The following is a 22,963-nucleotide window of genomic DNA, read 5'->3' on the forward strand; positions in this document are numbered from 1 at the left end:
AGGCGGGGCGGAAGCGGAGAGAAAGAGCACGAGAGTGACAGAGTGTCCCTAACGGCTTTATCCACCAGCCCATAGCCGCGGGGACGTGGGCGGGGCTCTAAGTGCACGCGGGAGGAGGGGGGTTCCGTGCATGCGTGTGGAACCGAAGAGGGCACTGCATTCTCTCTCTCTCTCTCTCTCTCTTTCTCTCGAGCGCGCGCGCGGCGGCGGCAATGCCCGGACCTCGTCAACCCGCCCCCCTCTTCCCTCCCCTGCACATTCTGTGTCCCGGGTGGCCGCAGCGGTTCCTCGGGGCCCAGTGTCCTTGTGCGGAAATGACACACGGTCCCGTCACGTCACGCGAGAGCGCAGCGCGCGGACCCTCTCGCACACACAGATACACGCGCGCACACTCACACACACTCACACAAAGCGCTAAGGGGGAGGGAAAGCTGGGGGAGCCAGACACGGCCGCTCTTTTTTAAAAACACAAACCCACCCGAGACCAAGAGACCAGGTGTCCCCACCCTCCTTTTTTCCACAGTGCCTAAGACGGAGCCAGGTAAGCCCCTTCCCTCTCCCAACTTTCTCAGCTCGGGCCCCAAGGCGGCCCGCGCGTTGCATCGCTGCGGTGCGCTGCAGGGATGACTCGCTCCACGGCTCGGAGAGCGGCGCGTCGGGCGGTCTCCCCTGCCCGCGCAGAGCGGCTGTGGGAGCCATGGCCGCGCTCTCCGACTGGCGCGGCCGGGCAGCCCGGGCGCCACCGCCGTCGGAAGGAAGGAAAGGGTATTTCCCCTCCTGCCAGGCTTCCAGCCGCACAGAGAGGGGCTACGGTGGGGTGAGGGGGGGAGCCTTGCGGCAGCTGCCGCGATGACGGGAAGGGGGACGCGCTGCTAAGAGGGCTGGTTTGAAAACGCGCTTTAGCGGGTAACGAGCAAGCCCAGCCGTGGCCCCAGTCCGCCTTCTCTCCAGTTGCTTCAAGTCCCACCTCCGCCGTTCCTGTTGCCTAGAAACTGCTCCCCGGATGGCAACGGGATCCTCTTTTGCGGCTACTCGCAGGGCCTGGGGTGGCACCGTTGCCGCCGCTGCTGACTGTAGCAGTCTCGGGGCTTAAGTTTTAAAGTTTCTCTCCTTGCCAGTCAAGTTGTGAGGCAAGGGAAAGGAGCGGGGAGGGGGAGGGAATAAATCCCTCTCGTCGGCCATTTGGTGTGGGGAAGAGAATAGCCACGTGACCCGAAGCACAGTCTCGCGCTCGTGTAAGGGGAGGGGTGCTGAATGTCCTCGCGCCTCGTGTTAGTTTACCTTATTGGGCGATTTCCTAGCCTGGATGGTTCTTTTAGGATAGCGCTCGGCTTAGTCCTCATAGTCGAATTGGCCAGAGACATAGAAGTAGCTTGGGGAGCGTAGCCAGGTTGATAGCAGCTCAGAGGAGCAAGCAACGACTCCGTGGCAAACTTTTGTGACAAACGGGCCTGTTCTATTAAATAAGGGAGAACTTGCTGAAAGGGTACAGCGGATGGTGCTGGCAGAAATAGGAACTTGATAGGATTGGAAGCAGTGGGATCAATGTCATATGCCACTGTCTCCAGAGAACAGGAGAGTGAATGAACAAGCATGGTTGATGTCCCATTGCCCCCAGTTGCTCAAGCATCTGCATTGTCTAGAGGGTAGAACAGAGCAATGAGGGTTGAATGCCCAGTACCTACTTCCAGATGCCACACATCACATGGCACGTAGGCAAACAACCTGCCTCTTTAGCTATTGCCCCTGTTCTCTCTTGCTGTCCTGAATTTTTTATTACTGTCAGCTCAACAGGTGCAAGCTTTGTAGCTATGGCTAAGGTTAGATTCATATGAGGAAAAGAGGACCTCATAAGAGTTGTTGCTAAAGGCTTCCCAACAGGGATCTGCACCAGCGTCTTCAAAGAGTAGGACACGTTTTTAATTCCTTATGAACCCATTCAAATTTCATGTGGTGAAAAAACATCTCCATTTGCTTGCTTCTGGTTTGCAGTGATGGCTGTAATCCCCAGTAAGCAAGCGAAGGCGGCTACTTTTTGCACCTGCCATTTCCTTTGGTGCTCAGATAGGTATCGTCATCAGTGCTTGGAGAGAATGATATTTTCACTTCTGTGGGGTACTCACCTAAGAGAATCAAGCTACCTGGGAACTCTTGTTATGACAGCTGATGTTTATCAGCACTCACTATTCAGGTATATGCCAGTGGCAGGGTGACTTTGGAATGACAGGGCAAGTAACACTCAAGACAGTTGGCTTTTTTCTCCTTGTCCCCTCATTCTTCCAAGAACCCTGTAGCTGCTTGAAGAAAATACACATTTTAAAAGCTTGGTATGGTTTTCTTTATTATCCTGTTAGATTATAGTAGTACAGTAGTATACTTAGCAGGAGTGACAGTATAGGAATATAGAAGAGAATTTAGGAGATGGAAAGTGGCTAATGATAGGCTTCCTTACAAATTACAGGTGTTAATATCTTCTTTATGGCATTTGTGTAAGCATGAATAGAAACAGTCATAACTGTTTGCTGTACAAGTTTATGAAGCAATTTATAATTGTTTTGAAGCAATTTATAATACCATGTTGGATGCTATGAAACCTTGGATGGATCCTTTCCCTATGAAATGTGCATAAGTCCATAGCCTAAAGAATTGCATTATAATACAAAGGCATAAGACATTATTCTTGAAAAGTAAATGGTTTAATGTTAATGCCCTCTGAAATTCTTTGTAAACCACCGGTTTGCACCATCTCCCTTTCCTTTTTTTTTTAATAGTAATTTTGTTAAGGATTATAAATGCAACAGTAAAAACTAATACAAACTAAAAAATATAAGAATAAAAAGAAAAAGTAAAACGTGCAGAAAAGAAAGGGAAACGGAAAAAATAGAGAAATAGAAAAGAAAGAAAAAATAATATAGTAAAGAAAAATAAAAGGAAAATATAAAGAAATGACTTCCCACCTTCATCACATGTATAAACAATTTTAGTAACTTACCATCTTCTGTTAAAATATAGCATCTCTTATCTATAAAGAAATCCATAAAACCTCGTCATTTCAGTCCTGATGTCAGTAAAAGCCCATTAAGGGTTACCAGAGATAACAACATATCTATTTAGCCTTGATCAAATAAACCAACTGTATATTCTTTTTGCTTCTAACAATCTTAATCTTTAGCCCATTCAAATTATGTTGTAGAACTTGATTTCTTTCCATTTTTCCCTTGTCCCTTCTCACAAAATTCTTCAAAACTTTAACAAGTCTCTTTTGTAAATTCAATATAGGAAAATTATCCAGCTCAATCTCTCAGTTTGTTGTTTGTATATCCTTTTTAATTATTAAAATATCAGCTGGTTTCTTTTGCATGTCCAGTGTAACATCTTTTTCCATGTCATTCTTATAACCTGTCATTTTTAAATCCACTTTCAACTCAGTCTCGATCTTGTCAAGTAGAGTTTGTTCCTCTTCCATAACATGTTTTAGACACAGTCTATCTATAAAGGCAGACACACTCTTAAAATTAACTTATGGGTCCATTGTTCAAATACTCCTTCAGTATGTCTAGTGTTAAAGTATTTTGTTTCGTTCTGTATTAGTAAGTCAAATTTAAATGTTCTTCTTTAATTTTAATCTTTAGTTCTTTCTAGTTCCCTCTTTGTTGTTGTTGTTTATTCGTTCAGTCACTTCCGATTCTTCGTGACTTCATGGACCAGCCCACGCCAGAGCTTCCTGTCGGTCGTCAACACCCACAGCTCCCCCAGGGACGAGTCCGTCACCTCTAGAATATCATCCATCCATCTTGGCCTTGGTCGGCCACTCTTCCTTTTGCCTTCCACTCTCCCTAGCATCAGCATCTTCTCCAGGGTGTCCTGTCTTCTCATTATGTGGCCAAAGTATTTCAGTTTTGCCTTTAATATCATTCCCTCAAGTGAGCAGTCTGGCTTTATTTCCTGGAGTATGGACTGGTTTGATCTTCTTGTATTCCAAGGCCCTCTCAGAATTTTCCTCCAACACCACAGTTCAAAAGCATCGATCTTCCTTCTCTCAGCCTTCCTTATGGTCCAGCTCTTGCAGCCATATGTTACTACTGGGAATACCATTGCTTTAACTATGCGGACCTTTGTTATCAGTGTGATGTCTCTGCTCTTAACTATTTTATTGAGATTTGTCATTGCTCTTCTTCCAAGGATTAAACGTCTTCTGATTTCCTGACTGCAGTCAGCATCTGCAGTAATCTTTGCACCTAGAAATACAAAGTCTTTCACTGCCACTACGTTTTCTGCCTCTATTTGCCAGTTATCAATCAAGCTGGTTGCCATAATCTTGGTTTTTTTGAGGTTTAGCTGCAAGCCAGCTTTTGTACTTTCTTCTTTCACCTTCATCATAAGGCTCCTCAGTTCCTCTTCGCTTTCAGCCATCAGAGTAGTATCATCTGCATATCTGAGATTGTTAATGTTTCTTCCAGCGATTTTAACTCCAGCCTTGGATTCCTCAAGCCCAGCACGTCACATGATGTGTTCTGCGTACAAGTTGAATAGGTAGGGTGAGAGTATACAGCCCTGCCGTACTCCTTTCCCAATCTTAAACCAGTCCGTTGTTCCGTGGTCTGTTCTTACTGTTGCTACTTGGTCATTATACAGATTTTTCAGGAGGCAGACAAGATGACTTGGCATCCCGATACCGCTAAGAACTTGCCACAATTTGTTATGGTCCACGCAGTCAAAGGCTTTAGAATAGTCAATAAAACAGAAATAGATGTTTTTCTGAAACTCACTGGCTTTTTCCATTATCCAGTAGATATTGGCGATTTGGTCCCTAGTTCCTCTGCCTTTTCTAAACCCAGCTTGTACATCTGGCAATTCTCGCTCCATGAATTGCTGAAGTCTACCTTGCAGGATCTTGAGCATTACCTTACTGGCATGTGAAATGAGTGCCACAGTTTGATAGAGTTCCCTCTAGTGTCCAATTTTTAAAGTCCTATCTTTTTTTTTAAATCAAAAGCATTTTTCCATGGGAAGTATTCTTTATAATTAATTTCAAAATCTTATTTCAAATTTATCAGGATCCTTAGTCCATTTGTAAGTTTCTAAAATCAAAGTTTTAATTATACTTTTGCTGTGTATTAAAAAAAATTTTTTTTTAAGTTCTTAAACTTGTAGTTAAACTTCTCTCACTAAGGATTGAAGGAAACTCACCCAGAGCTGTAAAACTTGTTGATCCAAAGGTTCCTAATAGCTAAAAAGCAGTTAAGTAATTTTCAAAAGTGATTAGAAAAGGAAGTATGTGAACTTAGTGTCCTTTCAAAGGCACCAACTGTGCTTTGAGCAAGATGGTTATTCCCTCATCTCCCAGCACTCTAAAACCACCAGAGTCCACTGTCGTGCGGACTCCTCTCAAGGAGCAACTGTCAGGAGCACTTGTGGACAATCTCAAGTCCTCTCCTTCTCTGGAGAGGAATTATCAAAGAGCCGGTCTATTCACCAGCTCTTCATTCCACCGTGGTTGTCAGCTCCACTTTTCGTGGAGCTGTCTTCAGTCCATGATTTCTTCCCCATTTCCCTTTCCAATGGAGCAGTAATTTAGAATTAAAATTCTATGACTGCTCATATACTACTTTTTCCCATTGTTAATTGAACCATGGTTATTACTTTGTGGTTTGTACAACACACTAAATTACAAAGTAACCACATGGAATGGATGCTCACACACTAGACTAAGATGTTGGCTACTTGGTGGCTTTGTATGTTGAGCAAACACAGTGTTTGCCTTTCACCACTGTTGTCTTGGACCTGTCTGTTAAGTTTTCTGAGATCTCCAGTTGAGATGAAACTTACTTGCAGAGTTTTGGTATCTTTTGTAAGGAATAGGACAATATTGTAATTATAGAAACTTTTAAAAGCTGTTTGGATGAGTGAGAAGGGTAGCAAGAGATACATACAGGGATCACTGCAGAAATATCTTAAGTTCATTTGTAACCATTTTATGCAATTCAGCTGTAAATGTGAAAGGGATGTGTATGCCTTTCAAAGATGGTAGTAAGCCGTATAAGCAAAGCTCTGAAATCCCACAAATGCAAGTTCCAGGACAACTCCAAATAAATTGGGAGGAGTCTGTTCCTGGTGTCATAACCAATGTACCTAGAATCTCCCTTTGACCTTTCAACTGAATATATTAAAGTGAGGAATAAAACAGACTGAAACTGTATGCAGAGACTTGGAGGGAAGGTAGAGGTTCTCTGTGCATCCTACACACTTGTTCCTTATGAATGCAAGTCTGATCACCTAAATAAAGCTTGAGGAAGACAAGGAATCATCCATGAATGAACCTAACTTTTAAAAGAAGTAATTCTGTAGAGGAAAACAGTTACGAGTTGTCAGATACTGGTTTATTAGCCAACTGTGTGTGCATTTAGGTAAACAAACTGCTTGGTCTATATTTATGTTGCATAATCTAAAGAAACTTTTAACCAGTTTTCCATTAATAGGGTTATGTCAAATCCTGGTGGCATTTCAACCCACCATTTAACTGTGTTGGAATATAATTAGAAAATGCTTATTTGGTGTCAAGAGCAATGACAGATGTGTATAGCTTAATACACAATGACTTTATAGTCGTTGAACAGGCAAAGACTTCACGTTGATTATTCGCCATCAGACATACATGATTGCTAAAGCCTTACCAGGAAGAAAGGAAGGAGCATTTGCATTGTTCCCTCCCTGTCTATTTAAAACACACATAAAGGAATGCTTTTATGTTGTAATAAATGAAAAAGAATACATTTAGAGCAATTCCAGAAGATTTGAAGATGCAAGCCTCTGACCATTCCTACTGCACACTCCTATTGTTTCTTTTTGATATTGGAAAGTGTTTATCTCAACAGGTAGGGGCTGTAGGATTGCAGCTTAAGTAATTGGAATAAATGTAAAATAATCCCTTTTCTGACAATATCCTAGTGAACTAATTGTTCAAAAGGAATTGAATAGATCAAATGTATTTGTACTTATTCAGAAGTAATTGCTAGATAAATAAGTAGAGTACTGCAGCTGAAACTGTTGGGTTTAAATTGTCTCCTATAGCTGCACAATTAATTCCAAGCAAGCATAGGATTGCACTATGATATGCTAGAAAAAAAGGTGTTCAGAGGAAAAAAAACTGATGTAGAGGGTCTGATGCAAGCTTAACAATTAAGTCAGTTTAAAAATAACAACAACAAAGAGTTAAGAGTTTCAAGCAAATGTTGGTTTCTTGAATGCAAAGTTCTTTTTATGGAAAGAATTGTTCCAACTCTCTTTCAAATGTTAGTTTCTTGAATGCAAAGATCTTTTTTATGGAACAAATTGTTCCAAGTCTTTATCTTTACCTAAAACCTGATCTATAAAGCTTGATACTCCTGTAATAAAATGAGAAATAAGACAGAAGAAAAAAGAATCAGTATCTCTTCCCCCACTGACTTCCATTGTGGAAAATCCACTTAACTGAAATGACTTTAATGGAAGAAGTCTCATTCACAGGAAGACTCAGTTGGATCCAAGTCTGTCATGAAAATACACACACACATACACACACACACACAATTAATTTATTATGCTTAGATTAGGACTATCTGTGTTGCTAGTCTCTGAAAGAACCAGCATACTTATTTCATACAGCTTTGATGAAATTTCACACCAATTCTTTACATCCTTAATAATATTAATTCAGGACTCAACCCATATATTTTATCCTAGCCCACCAAATAGCAAGAGCAAAAGTTGCCCGTGCATAGAATCATATTCATTATTATCTAAAACTTAAGTATGGCCTAGAACTTGATGTACATTTTACATATGTACCAGAGATGCTAGATTTGGGTTCATGGATTTATACTGTGCTTATGCTTTGTCTTCTATTTTTTTCTTGTGATGTTAATGTAGAGAAACAGAATATGAATTCAGCTGAACTGTTTGATGATGAAGACAATACTGAAGGTACTGTTCTTTAAATATATTTTCTTATCAAATTATATTTATGTAACCAAACCCAATATTTATCTTTCACTTTCCTTTAATGTTTTTTTTTATTTTTCTGACTTGTTTTTACATTGTGAAAAGATTTCACACATGAAATAGATTTCATATATGTTCAGTTCTAAAAAAAATAGATGATAACCAGACATTTTTATTATGGAGAAAGCATTGGTAAAATTATGATTGGTAGATTTGGTGGTTCCTTGGTAAAATCTTGATCGTTCTGATTTCCCATATGAGTAATATTAAATATGCCTGATGGCAGATATGGAAGAAATTTTTCAACCTGAAAGTCAAATTGAGTCCAGACAAGCATTTGAGGCACGGGGTATGGTCCAAAATGGATAGAACCATGTTTCAAAGTGGGCAACACTACCTTACTGTAGACATATAACCTCAAGCATACATTCATAAGCAAGACACTGAATTCACAAACTGCATTTGCATATTAACTGTAATCATTGTCATTGGAGAGTGATTTAAAGCCTGATTGCAGCTGGGGTAGGAGTGGTATTTAGAGGATGGTTATAATATTTGAAGTGAAAAGGTTAGATTTTTTTTTCTTTCCAACAGTGCCCTCTGTCTTCTCCATTATTATTAGCTTAACACATTGCCAGAAACTGAGTTTGATCTGAAGCCTTGCAGAGACTGTAAAATTCTCCCTTTTATGCAGTCAGTTGTGTTGCTGTTGTGTGTGTGTTTTTTTTTTTAGAGATCAGCTTTTCCCTATGGATGGGAGCTACCTGAAAGTGGGGGGCAATCAGGGCCTGGAGGAAAGGGTAGAGTTTGAGGAGAAAGAACGGGCCTACCAGATGTTTTGCAGACAAGATGAGGGTCCATAGCATACCATAATTAGTCCATAGTCTGGACATTCCCATGCCTTCTCCATAGTATGTAATAGGAATCTGCATGAAATTGAAAATATGTTTTGTTTCAAACTTGGAACAAAACTCACATTCCAGGAATTCTACTAAAATATTTTGGATGGGCTAGGGTTTGGCAAAAAACAAACTTTTTTATTGTTTCAGGCTTCAGATGAAACAAATCTGGAGGTCCAGGATCCTGGAGTGATTATGCAGGCTGATAGGGCAAGGCTAGTGGATGTCACCCCTCCACTTACCTCTTCCCTTCAGCCACTCCCAGTACAGCATATCTCACCAGCCCATCCTCTCCTCCTTCTTCCCAGTACCTTCCTTTCCCTGTCTCACTTTAGCCTCCTGTATCTCACCATGGCATATCACACCAGACAACCCACCTTTCTGATCTTCCCAGCAGCTTCCCACCCAAAACCAGCTATTTTGTGTACCAAACAGTTCATACATGGAACCTTTTGCCCATAATAATATGGTTAGTGTTATATATCATATCAAAACACCTGCCTGGAATCAGTAGCCTAATGAATTTCCTATCTGTGATGCCTTTGTTACTATTTTTCTTTAAATTAGGTGTTAAAAATATTATGAAAGTAGAAACTGATAAAGAAGATGAAGTGCTAGACTGCTCTGTAATTTCAAGACCTGAAAAAAATTCACTGGATGGTTTAATAACTTGCCTACAAGACATCAACAAACGAAAACGGACTTCATTTGGTTTTGATGGCTCAGGGAGCCACCAAGAAATCCTGCCAAGTGTGAAAAAAAGAGGCCTTACACAAGAGGTGACTCCTTTACATATGGCTATTTAGAGCATCTTAAATTTATGATTTACCCTTCCAGGATTATTGATACATTTATATCAAATGGTGAAATATATTGTCCAGATTGAGATAATTTTTGCTGTGAAGTTCATAACTTGCATTATGGAAGTAACTACTGTATATACATGATTATTATATTCAAAAGCTCGAAAGACAAAGATGCACTACAGAGATATTAAACTATTACTGGATAACAACATTTATTTGATATATGAAGTGCACTATGTTGAAGCAGGTTTTGCATATGCAAACCAGTAATTTATTTAAAATGCCAATCTCTTCATATTTTTGTCATTACTATCATTACTGATTAATTTAGGTACTGTTCTGGATTTCATCTACAATAGTATACCTTTGAACATTTGTGCTAGCAAAATTAGCTTATGTATTTTGGTTAACTGAACAGTAATGTTAGGGATGCTTCATAGGTGAAAGTTTAGATTTAGTTTCTGAAACCATACACTAATATTATATTATATTAATATTTTTTGAATTTGCTCCCTCTAAGAGGAATGTTCCATAAGTAGAGCTCTGAGAATGATTTTCATCAGTTCCTTCTTCCTCTTGCAACTTTGTGTCCTTGAAAAATTCTTCAAATTAATTCTGTAGCCTTAGAATTGCCTGATAGTATCACATCCAAGAACTAATCAGACTCAGCCCTGCTTAGCTTTCCAGTCCAGCCAATGTCAGCCACATATTGTCTCAGCTCAACTTGACAGAGACTCCATTTTTTACCTTTGTCTTTTAATGCAAAACCTTCACAATGAAATTTACATAACAAATTAAGATTTAAAAAGTAATATACATCAAAACAATTCAATATATATCCTTTAATGTGCATATGATTGTAAGTTCTGTTCCTGCTTCCGTATAATTTTAAATGAAAAGCTGCATTTGTATGTGTCTGTCTATCCATATTTTAAATGATATTTCAATAGTTTGTACTTGAGTATCTGAATACAAGTCTTGTCTGTTCATATAAAAAGTTGTGTTAAAGTTTTCTAAGTAAAATGTTCCCAAAAAGCAGTCCAGATCAAAATATCACAGAAGAAACATTCCAGAAATATATGCAAAGTGGCACAAATTCAAATTCAAAATTTATTTACAGTCCAAGACCAAGCACAACAAATACAATACAATACAATACAATAACTATAAAAATAAATTTTAAAATTGCAAGAATATTGTTAGCTAACAATTAATAGTATGAGGGAGGAACCAGACGGTTTCTAATAACTATAGCTACATAGAACAATTTTGCAACCTTCTTAGAGGTTTCTGAAGAGTGGTCACCCAGGAGAAGTGTACAGTCTCCTGATCACAATGGCAATTAAAATTATTAACAATTGGAAGTATTAAACCTGATCGCCATTAGGTGTGCAGTGGACCTTTTAATAGCACATGTGAGACAGATTCTACCTCTGAATCTGAAGAGAAACAAGTTTTGCTTTCATGTGGGATGCTTATATATCTACAGTTGTTGCCCCAATTTGGGCCATAGTAAATCGTCTCCTATGTGGAGCATATAAGATTTTATAGAAATATCTAGGGACAGAGCAGGGAGGAGGAGTGATTGTGCCATAAAAGGGATGGGAGACTTCGGCTCTGTCATTTTGGATATCTAGATCCTAAATCTTCTGCTTTAGTTCAGCCAGGGTTTTATCAGGTCCCAAAGTAGGTGATGCTGACAAGGTAAGACCACAATATGCCAAATCGTTATTAATTTGCCTTCTTAGGTTGGAAGAGAACCTATCCAGAAAGGTGAGATGAACTAAGGATTCTCCAGTAGAATTGCTTCAGCCAGAATCTAAGACAACAAAGTACAAAAATATATTTAAGTATTTATTCCACATGTAATTATTGCTGAAATTAGAATAAACAGGTTTTATCAACATACAACATTTAAGAAAGTATCATTGTTTAGCACAAGTGCTCCTCATAGCTTAATCACAACCCTTATTATATGTTGAGTCTTGATGTTATGCAGTCCTGGGTCAGTGAAAGTAAATGGGAGTCTTTCAGCTGTTCCTTCTGGGATAATAACACTTATTTCCTTGTGTTTTTAAGATAGAATGTTCAGTGCCTGTTTGCCTTTGCAGCATTTGAATAAGTATTAGGCTAGTAGAAAAAATCAATATGATCAGATTTTAAAGTGTGAATATTCACATATGTTTTTATGTTTTGCATATTACAATGTGATATTGATGTGAGATAAAATGTGTTTGCAAAATATAGAAATCTGTTGTGTATTGAATTACTGAAGACACACAAGCAATGCAAAATATTAGTATGAATTATGGCCTGCTGGTATATGGAGTAATTCAGGAAATAAAGAGTATCAGACACAAATTTATCTAAGCATTTTGCATTATTTCGATGTCTTCATTAATTCATTATGGTCACTTGCAGCTTCTTTGACATTTCCTCTATTTCTTTTACCAGAAGATAGTTATTTACAAATAGATACTAATTTGGACAGTGTGCTAATTCAGTTGTTACACATGCTGGCTTAGATTTTAAGTGTTCATTCGGTTGTGGAAATTTTTATACTGAATGGGAGATGCCAGTGGTTAAAGGAAATAATATTCCCAGTTCTTACATATCCTCACTGTTCTAAGGGGGAATGTAACCTTGCAGATTTTGGGTGAAACAAGGTACTCTGAAGAAGTAGAGTCAAAATAAGTCACATTTCTTTTCTGCTGGTGATATTAATTAGGATCCAAGCCAGAGTTTATGGTAGGAATATACGGAATGTTTGAAAGGGGCAGTTTGGGAAGCATGTTCACGTGAACAAACCCATTTCTCCTTGAACTGTTAAACAGTTGTTCTCTTCAGAAGGCTTGATGCAGCTGCTTTGAAGGCTTTTCCAATTGAGTCTACATGTAGGAGAGCCATGGAGTCCTTGGTGCTCTCTGAGCCTTGTTGTTTTCTTGCAGACGTTTCATTGCCAGACTAGGCAACATCTTCAGTGCAAAGAGGGAGTGGGCCTTGCTCTCAGTTTATATACTGTGGCTTGCCCTGCTTGTGTTGGTAGGGGTGTTGTTCTCTCCTTGGTTCTTTTATTGGGCTGTTGTTTGCTGCTTGGTTGATTGCCTGAGTTAATAGTTCCTTGATTAGGGTGTATTGTGCTGTTTGATGGTTCATCTGGTGTTAATCCTAGTGTTGATTTTTGCATATCTGGGTGTTGATTACTGGCAAGGGAGTGTACTGGTCTTTTGGTTTTTCTATTATCCCTTTTGAATGGTGTGTAGATGTTGTTTACCTCTATGTGTCTGTTGATGGCTGCTTTGTCTGAGTGCCAGGCTTCTGGGAATTCTCTGCCGTTTTGGATTTGGCTTGGTTTAGGATGCTCACAGTTTCCCAGTTGAAACTATGGTTGAGTCTGTCCATGTATTGTGAGATTAAGGAGTTCTCATTGTGTCTTCTGACTGCTAGTTGGTGTTCGTGGATGTGCTCTGCTAGTCTTCTGCCTGTCCGTCCTACACAGTGGCTGTTACAGTCTTTGCACTGTATGTTGTAAATGACTCCTGTTTTTTCTTCTTGGGCTATTGGGTCTTTTGGGTTGCTTAATATATTTTGAAGAGTTTTAGTTGGTTTCTGTGCTACAGTGATGCCATGTGGTTGTTATAGTCTGTTGGTGGTTTCTGAGATGTTTCTGATGTATGGCAGTGTTAACCTTTTCATAGTTTCTGTTGGTTGGGTTGTAGTGGGTTGGGTGGTGAGGCATTTTTTGATAAAGTTGAGCAGGTATCCATTTTGTTGGAAGATGCTGTACAGATTATCTTTTTCTTTTTTCTGGTGTTCTGGGTTGCTGCAGTGTGTAAGTGCTCATCTGAATAGCATTCTTACACAGCTTCTCTTGTGAGAGGTTGGATTGTTACCTTGGTAATGGAGCACTTGGTTGGTGTGGGTAGCTTTCCTGTAGACTTGTGTTTCTAACTTACCATCATTTCCTCTACTGATGAGGATGTCCAGGAATGGTAATGAGTTGTTGTTTTCTTCCTCCCTTGTGAATTTTATTCCATTAAAGATTGATGGTTTTGTGGGTTTCTTCCAGTTGTTTCTTTTGTATTATGACAGAAGTGTCATCTACATACCGGATCCATACTTTGGGTTGTATGTGTGGGAATGCTATCCTTTCCAGACGCTGCATTACAATCTCTGCTATAAGTCCTGAAATCGGTGATCCCACGGGTATTCCTTTGATCTGTTGGTATATTTCTCCATCAAGCTGAAAGTAGGTTGTAAGGCAGAGGTTGATGAGGTCCATTATCCTGGGTATTTCAATTTTGGTGTATTTGGCTAGGTCAGGTGTGTTGCGCAGAACTGCAGCCATGGATTCTTTCGCTAGTGCCGGGTCTGGATGTGAAGAGAGCTGTAACGTCGAATGATACCATGATCTCATCTTCTATTTTTATGTTTTTGATTTTCTGGAGGCACTGTAGTAGGCAGTGGATAGAATGTTCACTCTCCTCTGTGAGGTGTCGAGTTTCTTTGTAAGCTCTTTAGCTATGTTAAAGCTCTCTTCACATCCATAGACTTTGAGTGACTTTGAGTCAGTCATTCACTCTCAGCCCAACCACCTCATGGGGTTGTTGTTGTATGGAAAATAGTAGGTAGGAGCATTATGTACGTCCCTTGAGTTGCTCAAAATAAAGGGATCATGATCATGATCGTGATGGGTGTATTAAGCAACACTCAGACAACAGTTCCACAGGGTCTACCAGCAAAAGGAAACAGCTGTGTATGTATACAGAGACAACTGGGGAAAGGTTTTGAAGCAGCTGTGGCAAGCCTTCCAGAGGACCCAGCTGTTTTAATGCTTCAGAAAGAGATGCTTTGCTTCTATGCATGTGTTTTATGAGGTGATTCTTTTAAATGTTTTATACAGCCATTATTTATTTAGATATATACTCCACCCTATTATCTCACAATACTCAGAGTGGCTTCCAATAACAAAATCACAAAATAATATTAGAATTTTGAACATTAAAATAACCTTAAAATATTATTAAAAATATAAAAATTCTAAAAATATTTAAAGCCAAATATAACAGGGCCACTTAAATTTCATGGAATGGCTGATAAACTTAGAACTTTACACTTAGAGGAATGTAAATTATGCAAAACTATTATGTAAACAAGATTTTCATATTGATTTGAAAACCATAGGTGGTGCCACACTGATGAAGACATCAGAATTTAAGTTAACATAAGTAAGTCAACAAAAAGAAAGATTTCTATCTTCTTCCTTCTCCTGTAGCTACGTGATTTCTGAATAGGTTCTCTAAGGTGGGCAAACTTCTGAACTATCTGGAATGAGGAACAAGACTGCCGGAGGGAAGAAAAGAGTGAATTTAGTTTAAAAAAAAAACCCTCAGTGTTAAGATTTCTGTAGGTTGAAAATATAGTAGATTTTTTAAATACTTGAATTACAATTAAAATTTGTACATATGGTACTGATGATCAAACTTTCAGTAATTCTTTGAATATGAGTACTAATATGTTTTACATTCCTGTTATATTTTTTATTTTTTGTTTCTTAGATTTATATCCCATCTTTCCTACAGGAACTCAGTGCAGCACACATAGCACTCCCTCCTCCAATTTTTCCCTGAAACTGTAATGCTGTGAAGTAGGTTGGGCCTATAAAGATAAGTGGCCCAGAGTTACCCAATGAGGTTGTGGGTGGCCTAGAACATAGGTCTCCCTGGCCCTGACTTTGGTGAATAAGAATGGCTGTTTTCAGAATGAAACTGAAATTTAAGAATAATGCAAGTTATGGAATGGAAGTTCTTACTGAATGTCTGGAACTCCGTGATTCTGAATGGAGCAAAACATCATAGAATTGTGCAGTTGGAAGTGACTGCAAATATATTGCCTAACCTTCTGCAATTTTCAGGGCAACCAATTAAACCATCCTCAAAAGGTGGCTTTCCAGCTTCTTCTTAAAAACCTCCAGAGATAGAGAAATCACAGCCTTCATAGGTAGATTGTTCCTCTGTTGTATGATCTCATTTAAATATAAGACAATATGTTTTTCCTTATTTAAATAAAATCTAGGTAGCTGCAACTTATACCTGTTATTTCTGGTTCTAGCTTCCATGGCAAGGGAAAGTAGTTTCTGACCATCTTCTGTAGGTCCCCTTTTATATACCTGAACGCTGGTGTCATGTGTCCCCTCAGCTGTCCTTCTGCCAGACTAAACACCCCAAGTTACTTCAGCCTGTCCACATAGGGCACATCCTCAAGTCTCTGTATCATATTTGTCACCTTCTTCTGGACCTAATTTAAGTTGTCCATTTCCTTCTGGGAATGTGATGCCCAGAATTGTACACAGAGCTGCAGGTATGGTCTCACCAGTGCAGAATAGAAGAGAATAAGAACTTCACATGTGTCCGATTCAGTCCTTTTGATGCATCCCAAAACTGTGTTAGCCCTTTGAGAGCTGGTTCACACTGCTGGCTCATGTTCAGCTTGTTGTGAATGACCTCACCCAAGTTGTTTTCTGATGTAGTGCTTCTAAGCTGCAAATCACCCATCTTTTATGTGTGCCCCATACTGTTTTTTATTCATAAGCGTAATATCTTACATTTCTGTTAAAGAACGTCCTATTTCTCAGTCAAGTTCTCCAATCTGTTCAGATTCTGATTGAATTCCAGCAGGATGGAATTGCTGTTGTATGTTGTGGTTCTGTGAATATTCTAATAATATATATTGTTCTGAATGGGGTTGCATTTCCTCTGAAGCAAATAGTGTGCAATCTGGAGTTTCTCTTGGATTCAGAGCTCCTGCTAGAGCAGCAAGTGGAGACTGTGGGCAGAAGAGCCTTTGGCCAGGTTTGGCTGTTTCTCCAGTTGCACCCCTTCTTGGATCTGGAAGTGTTCAGTACTATGACTTGCACTCCGGTCCTCTCTTGAATAGACTATTGTAATTTACTTTATGTAGGGCTATCCTTGAAGATAGCTGAGAAACTGCAACTGGCACAAAATGCAACCGTCTGCTTGCCAGTCCAAAAAATTAACTCCTACTCTGCAGGAGCTGCACTGGTTAATGGTAGGCTTTGGAGCCCAATTCAGGGTGCTGGTGGTTGTTATAAAGCCCTTTACAACTTGGGCTTTTGTTACTTTCAGCACCATCTTCTCCAGGGAGAATCTGCCTGCCTTATGCAGTCTAGCCAGGAGAGGATGCTGCTCCTCCAGAGATCAAGTGGATTGTGGTCCAGATGATTTTATCAGTGGCAATCCCTTTGCTGTTGAAGATGGTTGATCCTAAAAGGCAGAAGTTAAATCTACCACTTCAGTGTCTTCATTGTCAATTCTATTATTTTATGGATATTTCATATGAATTCATAATTATTAATGGAATCAATATCAATTTATTTTTTTTCCCTGGCCCTGCCAGTTTTTGGAATTTTACCTCAGATCAGTGAGGATAAACAAGCATGCATATATGTACAGATATATAAGTATCACCCAGATATATTTATTGGAGGAAAATTTCTTGGGAATCTGTTTTAGCTGTAGCTGGCAATCCTAAATTTACAAGATAGGGAAGCAACATTACATAGGATTTTTGTATATACTTACGTTATTCTGTCAAATCATTTATTTTGTTTTATTTTTTGAATACCAACTTACATTCAGGGTTGTCTTCTGATATAAATCGTAAGAAATAACAAATAACTACTAAATGCTATAATGTTTGGTTAATGTGAGTTAAATTAAGATTAACTTAGTTGCATTTAGTCAATAGGTACAGTAATTTGTGACTTCATGAAATCTTGCTGGCTTCAGAGAACTAAGTTCAACTAACTTAATCTGCAACTGACCCTATGACAAATTGGATTAAATTAATGCATTGTTTAAGCTCAATGTATTACTTGTTCCTTAAGGACAAGTTAATAACTTATTCAAAAGTGTTATAAACTAATGATCCTTTTGTTTGTTGAAAGGACCAGACCTCAAACTTGAAATGCAAAGATGGGTTGCCTACTCAGGAAGATGTTGAACAGTCAAGCAAGAGCAAAAATTCCAGTCTAACGTGGATTTGTGAAGAAACTTTGAATAACACAGTTATGCCTTCATATAAGAAACCTCTGTATGGAATCTCTCACAAAATTACAGAGAAGAAGACTTTACCAGGAACAGAACAGTTTGCTACCTTTGAGTTATTTGAAAAGATTAATCCTAGCAGTCCCTCCAATCTTAGAACTCTGAATGAGCAGCGCAAAAGAGATACAAGCGCTATTACAATAGCTGCTGAATCTGATTCAAATATCTACTCTTTAATACAAAAAATGTTTTATACACTAAATACATTAAATTCTAACATGACTCAACTTCATAGCAAAGTAGATTTGCTGTCACTAGAAGTTAGTAGAATTAAGAAACATGTCAGTCCAATAGACGCTGTTGCAGAATTCAAGCCACCGCCTGAGTATCAACTGACTGCCTCAGAACTCAAACAGATTACGGATCAAAGTACATCAGGTGGAGATCTGGCTTGCCGATTACTTGTACAACTTTTTCCAGAACTCTTTAGTGAGGATGAGTTAAGTAAGGCCTGTACCACATGTGGTTATCTTAACAAAAAGAAACTTGAATCACTTCATTTGCAGCTCATCCGAAATTATGTGGAGGTCTGTTATCCATCTGTGAAAAATCCTGCTGTTTGGCAAGCAGAATGTTTGCCTCAAGTCAATGACTTTTTCAATAGTTTTTGGGCTCAGAGAGATATGGAAAATAGTCAGCCAGATATACAGTCCTCCAGTTTTTATGAGTCTGATCATATCATTAATGATAAGGATGAAGAAGCAGCTCTACCTGTTGACAGAAGTAGTTCTGTTGCCTCAGAATGGGTATTTGATGCTCAGGATATAAATGAATTTTTAGATGAAGCATCTTCTCCTGGAGAATTTTGTGTCTTTTTGCTACACAGATTGTTTCCAGAACTCTTTGATCACAGAAAATTGGCTGAAAGGTATAGCTGTTATGGAGAGTGTGGGAAACAAGAACTTGATCCTCAGCGACTTCAGGTAATCCGCAGGTATACAGAGATTTACTTTCCTGCTATGCAGGAGAGGAAGGCTTGGTTACAGCATTGTGTTCAGCGAATAAATGATGAACTTGAAAGCATGTATATGGATGACAGTGAGAATGAACAGATAAGAGATGACTGTTACGATTCTTCAAGTCTGCCTGATGATGTGTCAATTATAAAAGTGGAAGATAATTTTGAATATGAACGACCAGGTAGAAGGTCAAAAAAGATTTGGCTTGTGCCCATAGACTTCGATAAACTTGATATTCCTCCCCCAGATTTTGACGTTCCTGTCTCAGACTATCTCCTAAGTAAGGAACAGCTTAAGAATATATATGAAAGCAGCTTGTCTATAGGTAATTTTGCTTCTCGATTGCTAGTTCACTTATTTCCTGAATTGTTTACTCATGAAAACTTAAGGAAGCAATACAATTGTAGTGGCTCACTAGGCAAAAAACAGCTTGATCCCATTAGAATTAAATTGATTCGACACTATGTGCAAATGCTGTATCCAAGAGCTAAGAATGATAGAGTATGGACACTGGAATTTGTTGGGAAACTTGATGAAAGATGTCGTCGGAGAGACACTGAACAGAGGCGCACATACCAGCTGCAGCGAAAAGTCCATGTACCAGGACCTGAAAGGAGAGAATTCCTGACCTATGCAATAAACCCAGAAAGATTTAAAGAGGAGTTTGAAGGGCCACCATTGCCTCCAGAAAGAAGCAACAAAGACTTTTGCAAGATACCACTTGAGGAACTTATTGTTCCTCCCCCAGACTTTTCTGTGCCTTCTCTATATTTGCTGTCTGATAAAGAAGTAAGGGAGATAGTACAACAAAGTCTTTCAGTTGGTAACTTTGCTGCCAGACTTTTAGTAAGACTTTTTCCAGAGCTTTTTACTTCAGATAACCTCAGACTGCAATACAACCATTCAGGGGCTTGTAACAAAAAGCAGCTCGATCCTGTCAGACTGAGACTCATCCGCCATTATGTTGAAGCTGTTTATCCTGTTGAAAAAATGGATGAAGTATGGCATTATGAATGTATACCAAGCATTGATGAAAGATGCAGACGTCCAAATAGAAAAAAGTGTGACATATTGAAAAAAGCTAAGAAAGCAAAAAAGTGATCTTTCAAGTTTCCAAAGATGGTGACTTCAGTTATCTTGAAGCAGCTTGAGAGGTCATTTGGTTTAGCACTAGGGCAACTGACCAGTACATCTTTCGTATGTGTTTACATATACAGGAATGGATGATAAGAAGTAGGAAGTCACAATCCAGCGAGAATCTCTCTTAAAAACCTTACTGAAACAAATGCATATTGCGGAAACTCCGCAATTTTATTTTGTAACTCAGTTTTAGTATGCCTATATGTAGCTTAGATTTCTTGCAGTCTTTTCACTTACTACCTACCTACACTGGGTCACAAGGAACTATAAATTATTAGAGTTGATCCAATAATATATCATCTAAATATAATATTCATCAGTGGAAATAGATTACATAGTGTTTAATTTTTCATTAATTTTAAATAGTAATTAACCTCTTTAAGAGAGTTTTCAATAGGGACCTTTAATCAGTCATTTGGAAATTAATCAGCTTTTAAATATTTCAAATCTCTAGTTTTAAAATGTTATACCTCTTTAAAAAGAAAGGAAAATCACAAGTTTCTATGCTTATAGATATTCCTTATATCAAGTTTGAATATTAGGAAAAACTACAAAATCAAGTTATGACTTTTTAAAAAATAATTTTTCATTTTGTAGCTGATTTGGTGTAAAGATTATAATCATGGGGTTATTTAATGAATGTTTATGTTAAGATTGTAGTACTGATATTTCAGTTTTTATTCATATAAGTTATTTTATTGTTTTCTGTGTAATCTTGATACAAGAACTACTGGTATGAGTGGAGGTTGTGAAATATAAAATCCTACCCTGTATCAGTAAAAGTGGTGCTATTACCTGTTATACTCACTACTTCAAAAAACAAAATACTTGAATTGAGGAATGTGCAAAAACAATTAAGTCCATATTATTTTTATCAGTTAAATTACTGCAGCTTTTAAACTGTTGAAAATATTAAATATACTATCTATATTTTTATTTGAATAATATACTGAGAGCTCTCTCTATTGTATGTTGATTAGTATCTTCAAATACAGTGGCACCCAAATAATTTCATTATCAGTACAGATTATACACTTTTCTTTAATCATTGAAGTTCAGTTATCAAAATCATTGATTATATTTTCCACTAAATACATGTTCAGTAAACATTAAACTTTTTGTTTTTTTCTGAAGAGTATTACATTGTGTCAGGGCTTTATTTTTCTTTCACTGCAAGTCATGAAATTCTCATGACAGAATAAAACCATATTCCCTAACCTGATGTTTCCTTATAGGTGCTGGACTGCCCAGAGTCGCTCTCTGAGTGAGATGGGCAGGGCATAAATTTGATATATAAATAAATAAATATAAATTAGATCCAAAGGAAGGCAACAGTATTTCAGTCCCACTGAAATCAGTCATCACTAACAAGTTCCAGTAATTTGTTCCATTGATTTCTACAGGGCTAAAACAAGACTTCCTCTGGATCCAACCCACTGATTTTTTTCTGAAATGCTCATAAAGCTTTCCAGCATTTGGTTTAGAGAAGAAAAGTGATCCTTGCCTGTGGATTTGCTGTTCCTTTGAATAGTGTAAATTGCATATATGATGATCAGTGTGCACACTTGAATGCTGTGTAGCAGAATGCTTGTCCAAGGCTAAGGATGATGTGATTTACTTTCAGTCGTTTCTAGTTTGACACACTAATTCCACTTGCAAGTTATTAAGGTAACATTATTATATATCGAATTAAACTATATATTTGAACAACTGATTTAAAATGGATATTTAGTGCAGAGTATATTATCCATGATTATGCATGAAAGAGGTACTTGCATCATAAATAGAGCAGAGAATTTAAGATAAACTGATCAAAATGTTTTCCTCTCTCTTTATAATTTAATACTTATTTAGCACAATGAATGTTCAGATGAGCGGTTTGTTTTAATTGTATGCTATTCATTATTTCCAGTGTCTTGGACATTATAAAGCATCATGAAAATAAGTTGTTAGTCTTGATAATAACTTTGGAGTATCAACATGAGTCTTGCCATGTTAAGGAAGAGTTTATAAAGTATTTGAGCTTTTGTTGGCTAAATGTCCATTTCAATCATTTTTACAGTGCAAAGCCTGAATGGTAAATGTGAGTGGATTTGACAAATAGCTGTTCTTATTTTGGTAGTCAGTTTTTCACCTTTTGTGATTTGCTGAGGAATTTCTGCATCAGTACACTCCCACAAGCCTAAAAGTTGTCTCATTTACTGAAACCTTGTGAACTGTGCACGCAGCCTTTGCTATTGAAGGATCAGAATAGCATATGTTAGGGTTGTGCAGTGCTTTCAGTTTGAAAGCAGAAAGGTGCTTTAGAGGACAAGCCAGAGCACACGCCTGCAACTCCTTAAACCACAAGTATCTTTTCCTAGGATGGTGCAGCAGCTCAGGAGGGCAGCTGTATGTGACCCCAGTAAAAGGCATGGCTGCTTTAAGCATTTGCAGACAGGACTACTTTTGTGTGGCTGCATACTCTGAAGCACTTTTTTGGCTTCTACTGTAATTGAAACCTCTGCACAACCCAGTTTGTTGTGCTCAGTGTGGTATTGATACAAGTACTGTGCACAACACATTTCTATTTATCGTTTTTTTATAAAATGTGTTACTTGGATCCTAATACGTACCTCATGTCACTTTAGAAAACTGTTTTTAGATTGTGTTTTTTCTGTTCTGAAATCAATGGATAAAAAGGCCTACTGAATTAAAAATAAAGGGGTATCTGGAATTAAGAGGAGAGAATTGGATTGATTAGAACATTTCCTTTCCTAACTTTTTACCAAATTTCTTTCCACTTTTAGTCTCATGTATTGGCTTTAAGATTCACGCTGGCTTCTAGTAGAACAGTTGATATCTTCACAGAAATCATGGTGCAGATCTGCATATTCTACTTCTCTTTCTCAGCTGCCTTATGAAGGTTTCTTCTATACCGGCTCCTGAGAATCCTAGCTCAGTTGGATGTGGTAGGACTATACTACTTTCTCCTGGCCTCAGGGCCAGCAGTGAATTCAGCTCTCTCACCTAGCTTTCCTTACATATTATATTTGTTAGCTGAATGTACTACT

General features: G+C 38.3%; 1 protein-coding gene across 2 annotated transcripts; it reads left to right on the plus strand.

The window, feature by feature from the left end:
* The first annotated feature begins 329 nt into the window (after positions 1-329).
* Positions 330-22,626, plus strand: BEND3 (BEN domain containing 3). 2 transcript variants are annotated; one of them, XM_063311544.1, is made up of 4 exons: positions 330-541; positions 7,909-7,962; positions 9,447-9,658; positions 17,652-22,626. In XM_063311544.1, the coding sequence occupies exons 2-4, from the start codon at positions 7,920-7,922 to the stop codon at positions 19,869-19,871; spliced, it is 2,475 nt and encodes an 824-aa protein (XP_063167614.1). In that variant the 5' UTR covers positions 330-541; positions 7,909-7,919; the 3' UTR covers positions 19,872-22,626. The 2 variants fall into 2 exon arrangements, with proteins under 2 accessions (XP_063167614.1, XP_063167605.1); XM_063311535.1 differs by lacking the exons at positions 330-541; positions 7,909-7,962 and having other exon boundaries at positions 9,398-9,658.
* The last annotated feature ends 337 nt before the right edge of the window (positions 22,627-22,963 follow it).

The sequence above is a fragment of the Candoia aspera genome, chromosome 1, assembly GCF_035149785.1.
Source record: "Candoia aspera isolate rCanAsp1 chromosome 1, rCanAsp1.hap2, whole genome shotgun sequence".
NCBI lineage: Eukaryota > Metazoa > Chordata > Lepidosauria > Squamata > Boidae > Candoia > Candoia aspera.

Coding starts and splice junctions, on each gene's coding strand:
- BEND3 (XM_063311535.1), top strand. CDS start 9,398: ATGAATTTCCTATCTGTGATGCCTTTGTTACTATTTTTCTTTAAATTA. Junction 9,659..17,651: donor AAAGAGGCCTTACACAAGAG/GTGACTCCTTTA, acceptor GTTTGTTGAAAG/GACCAGACCTCAAACTTGAA.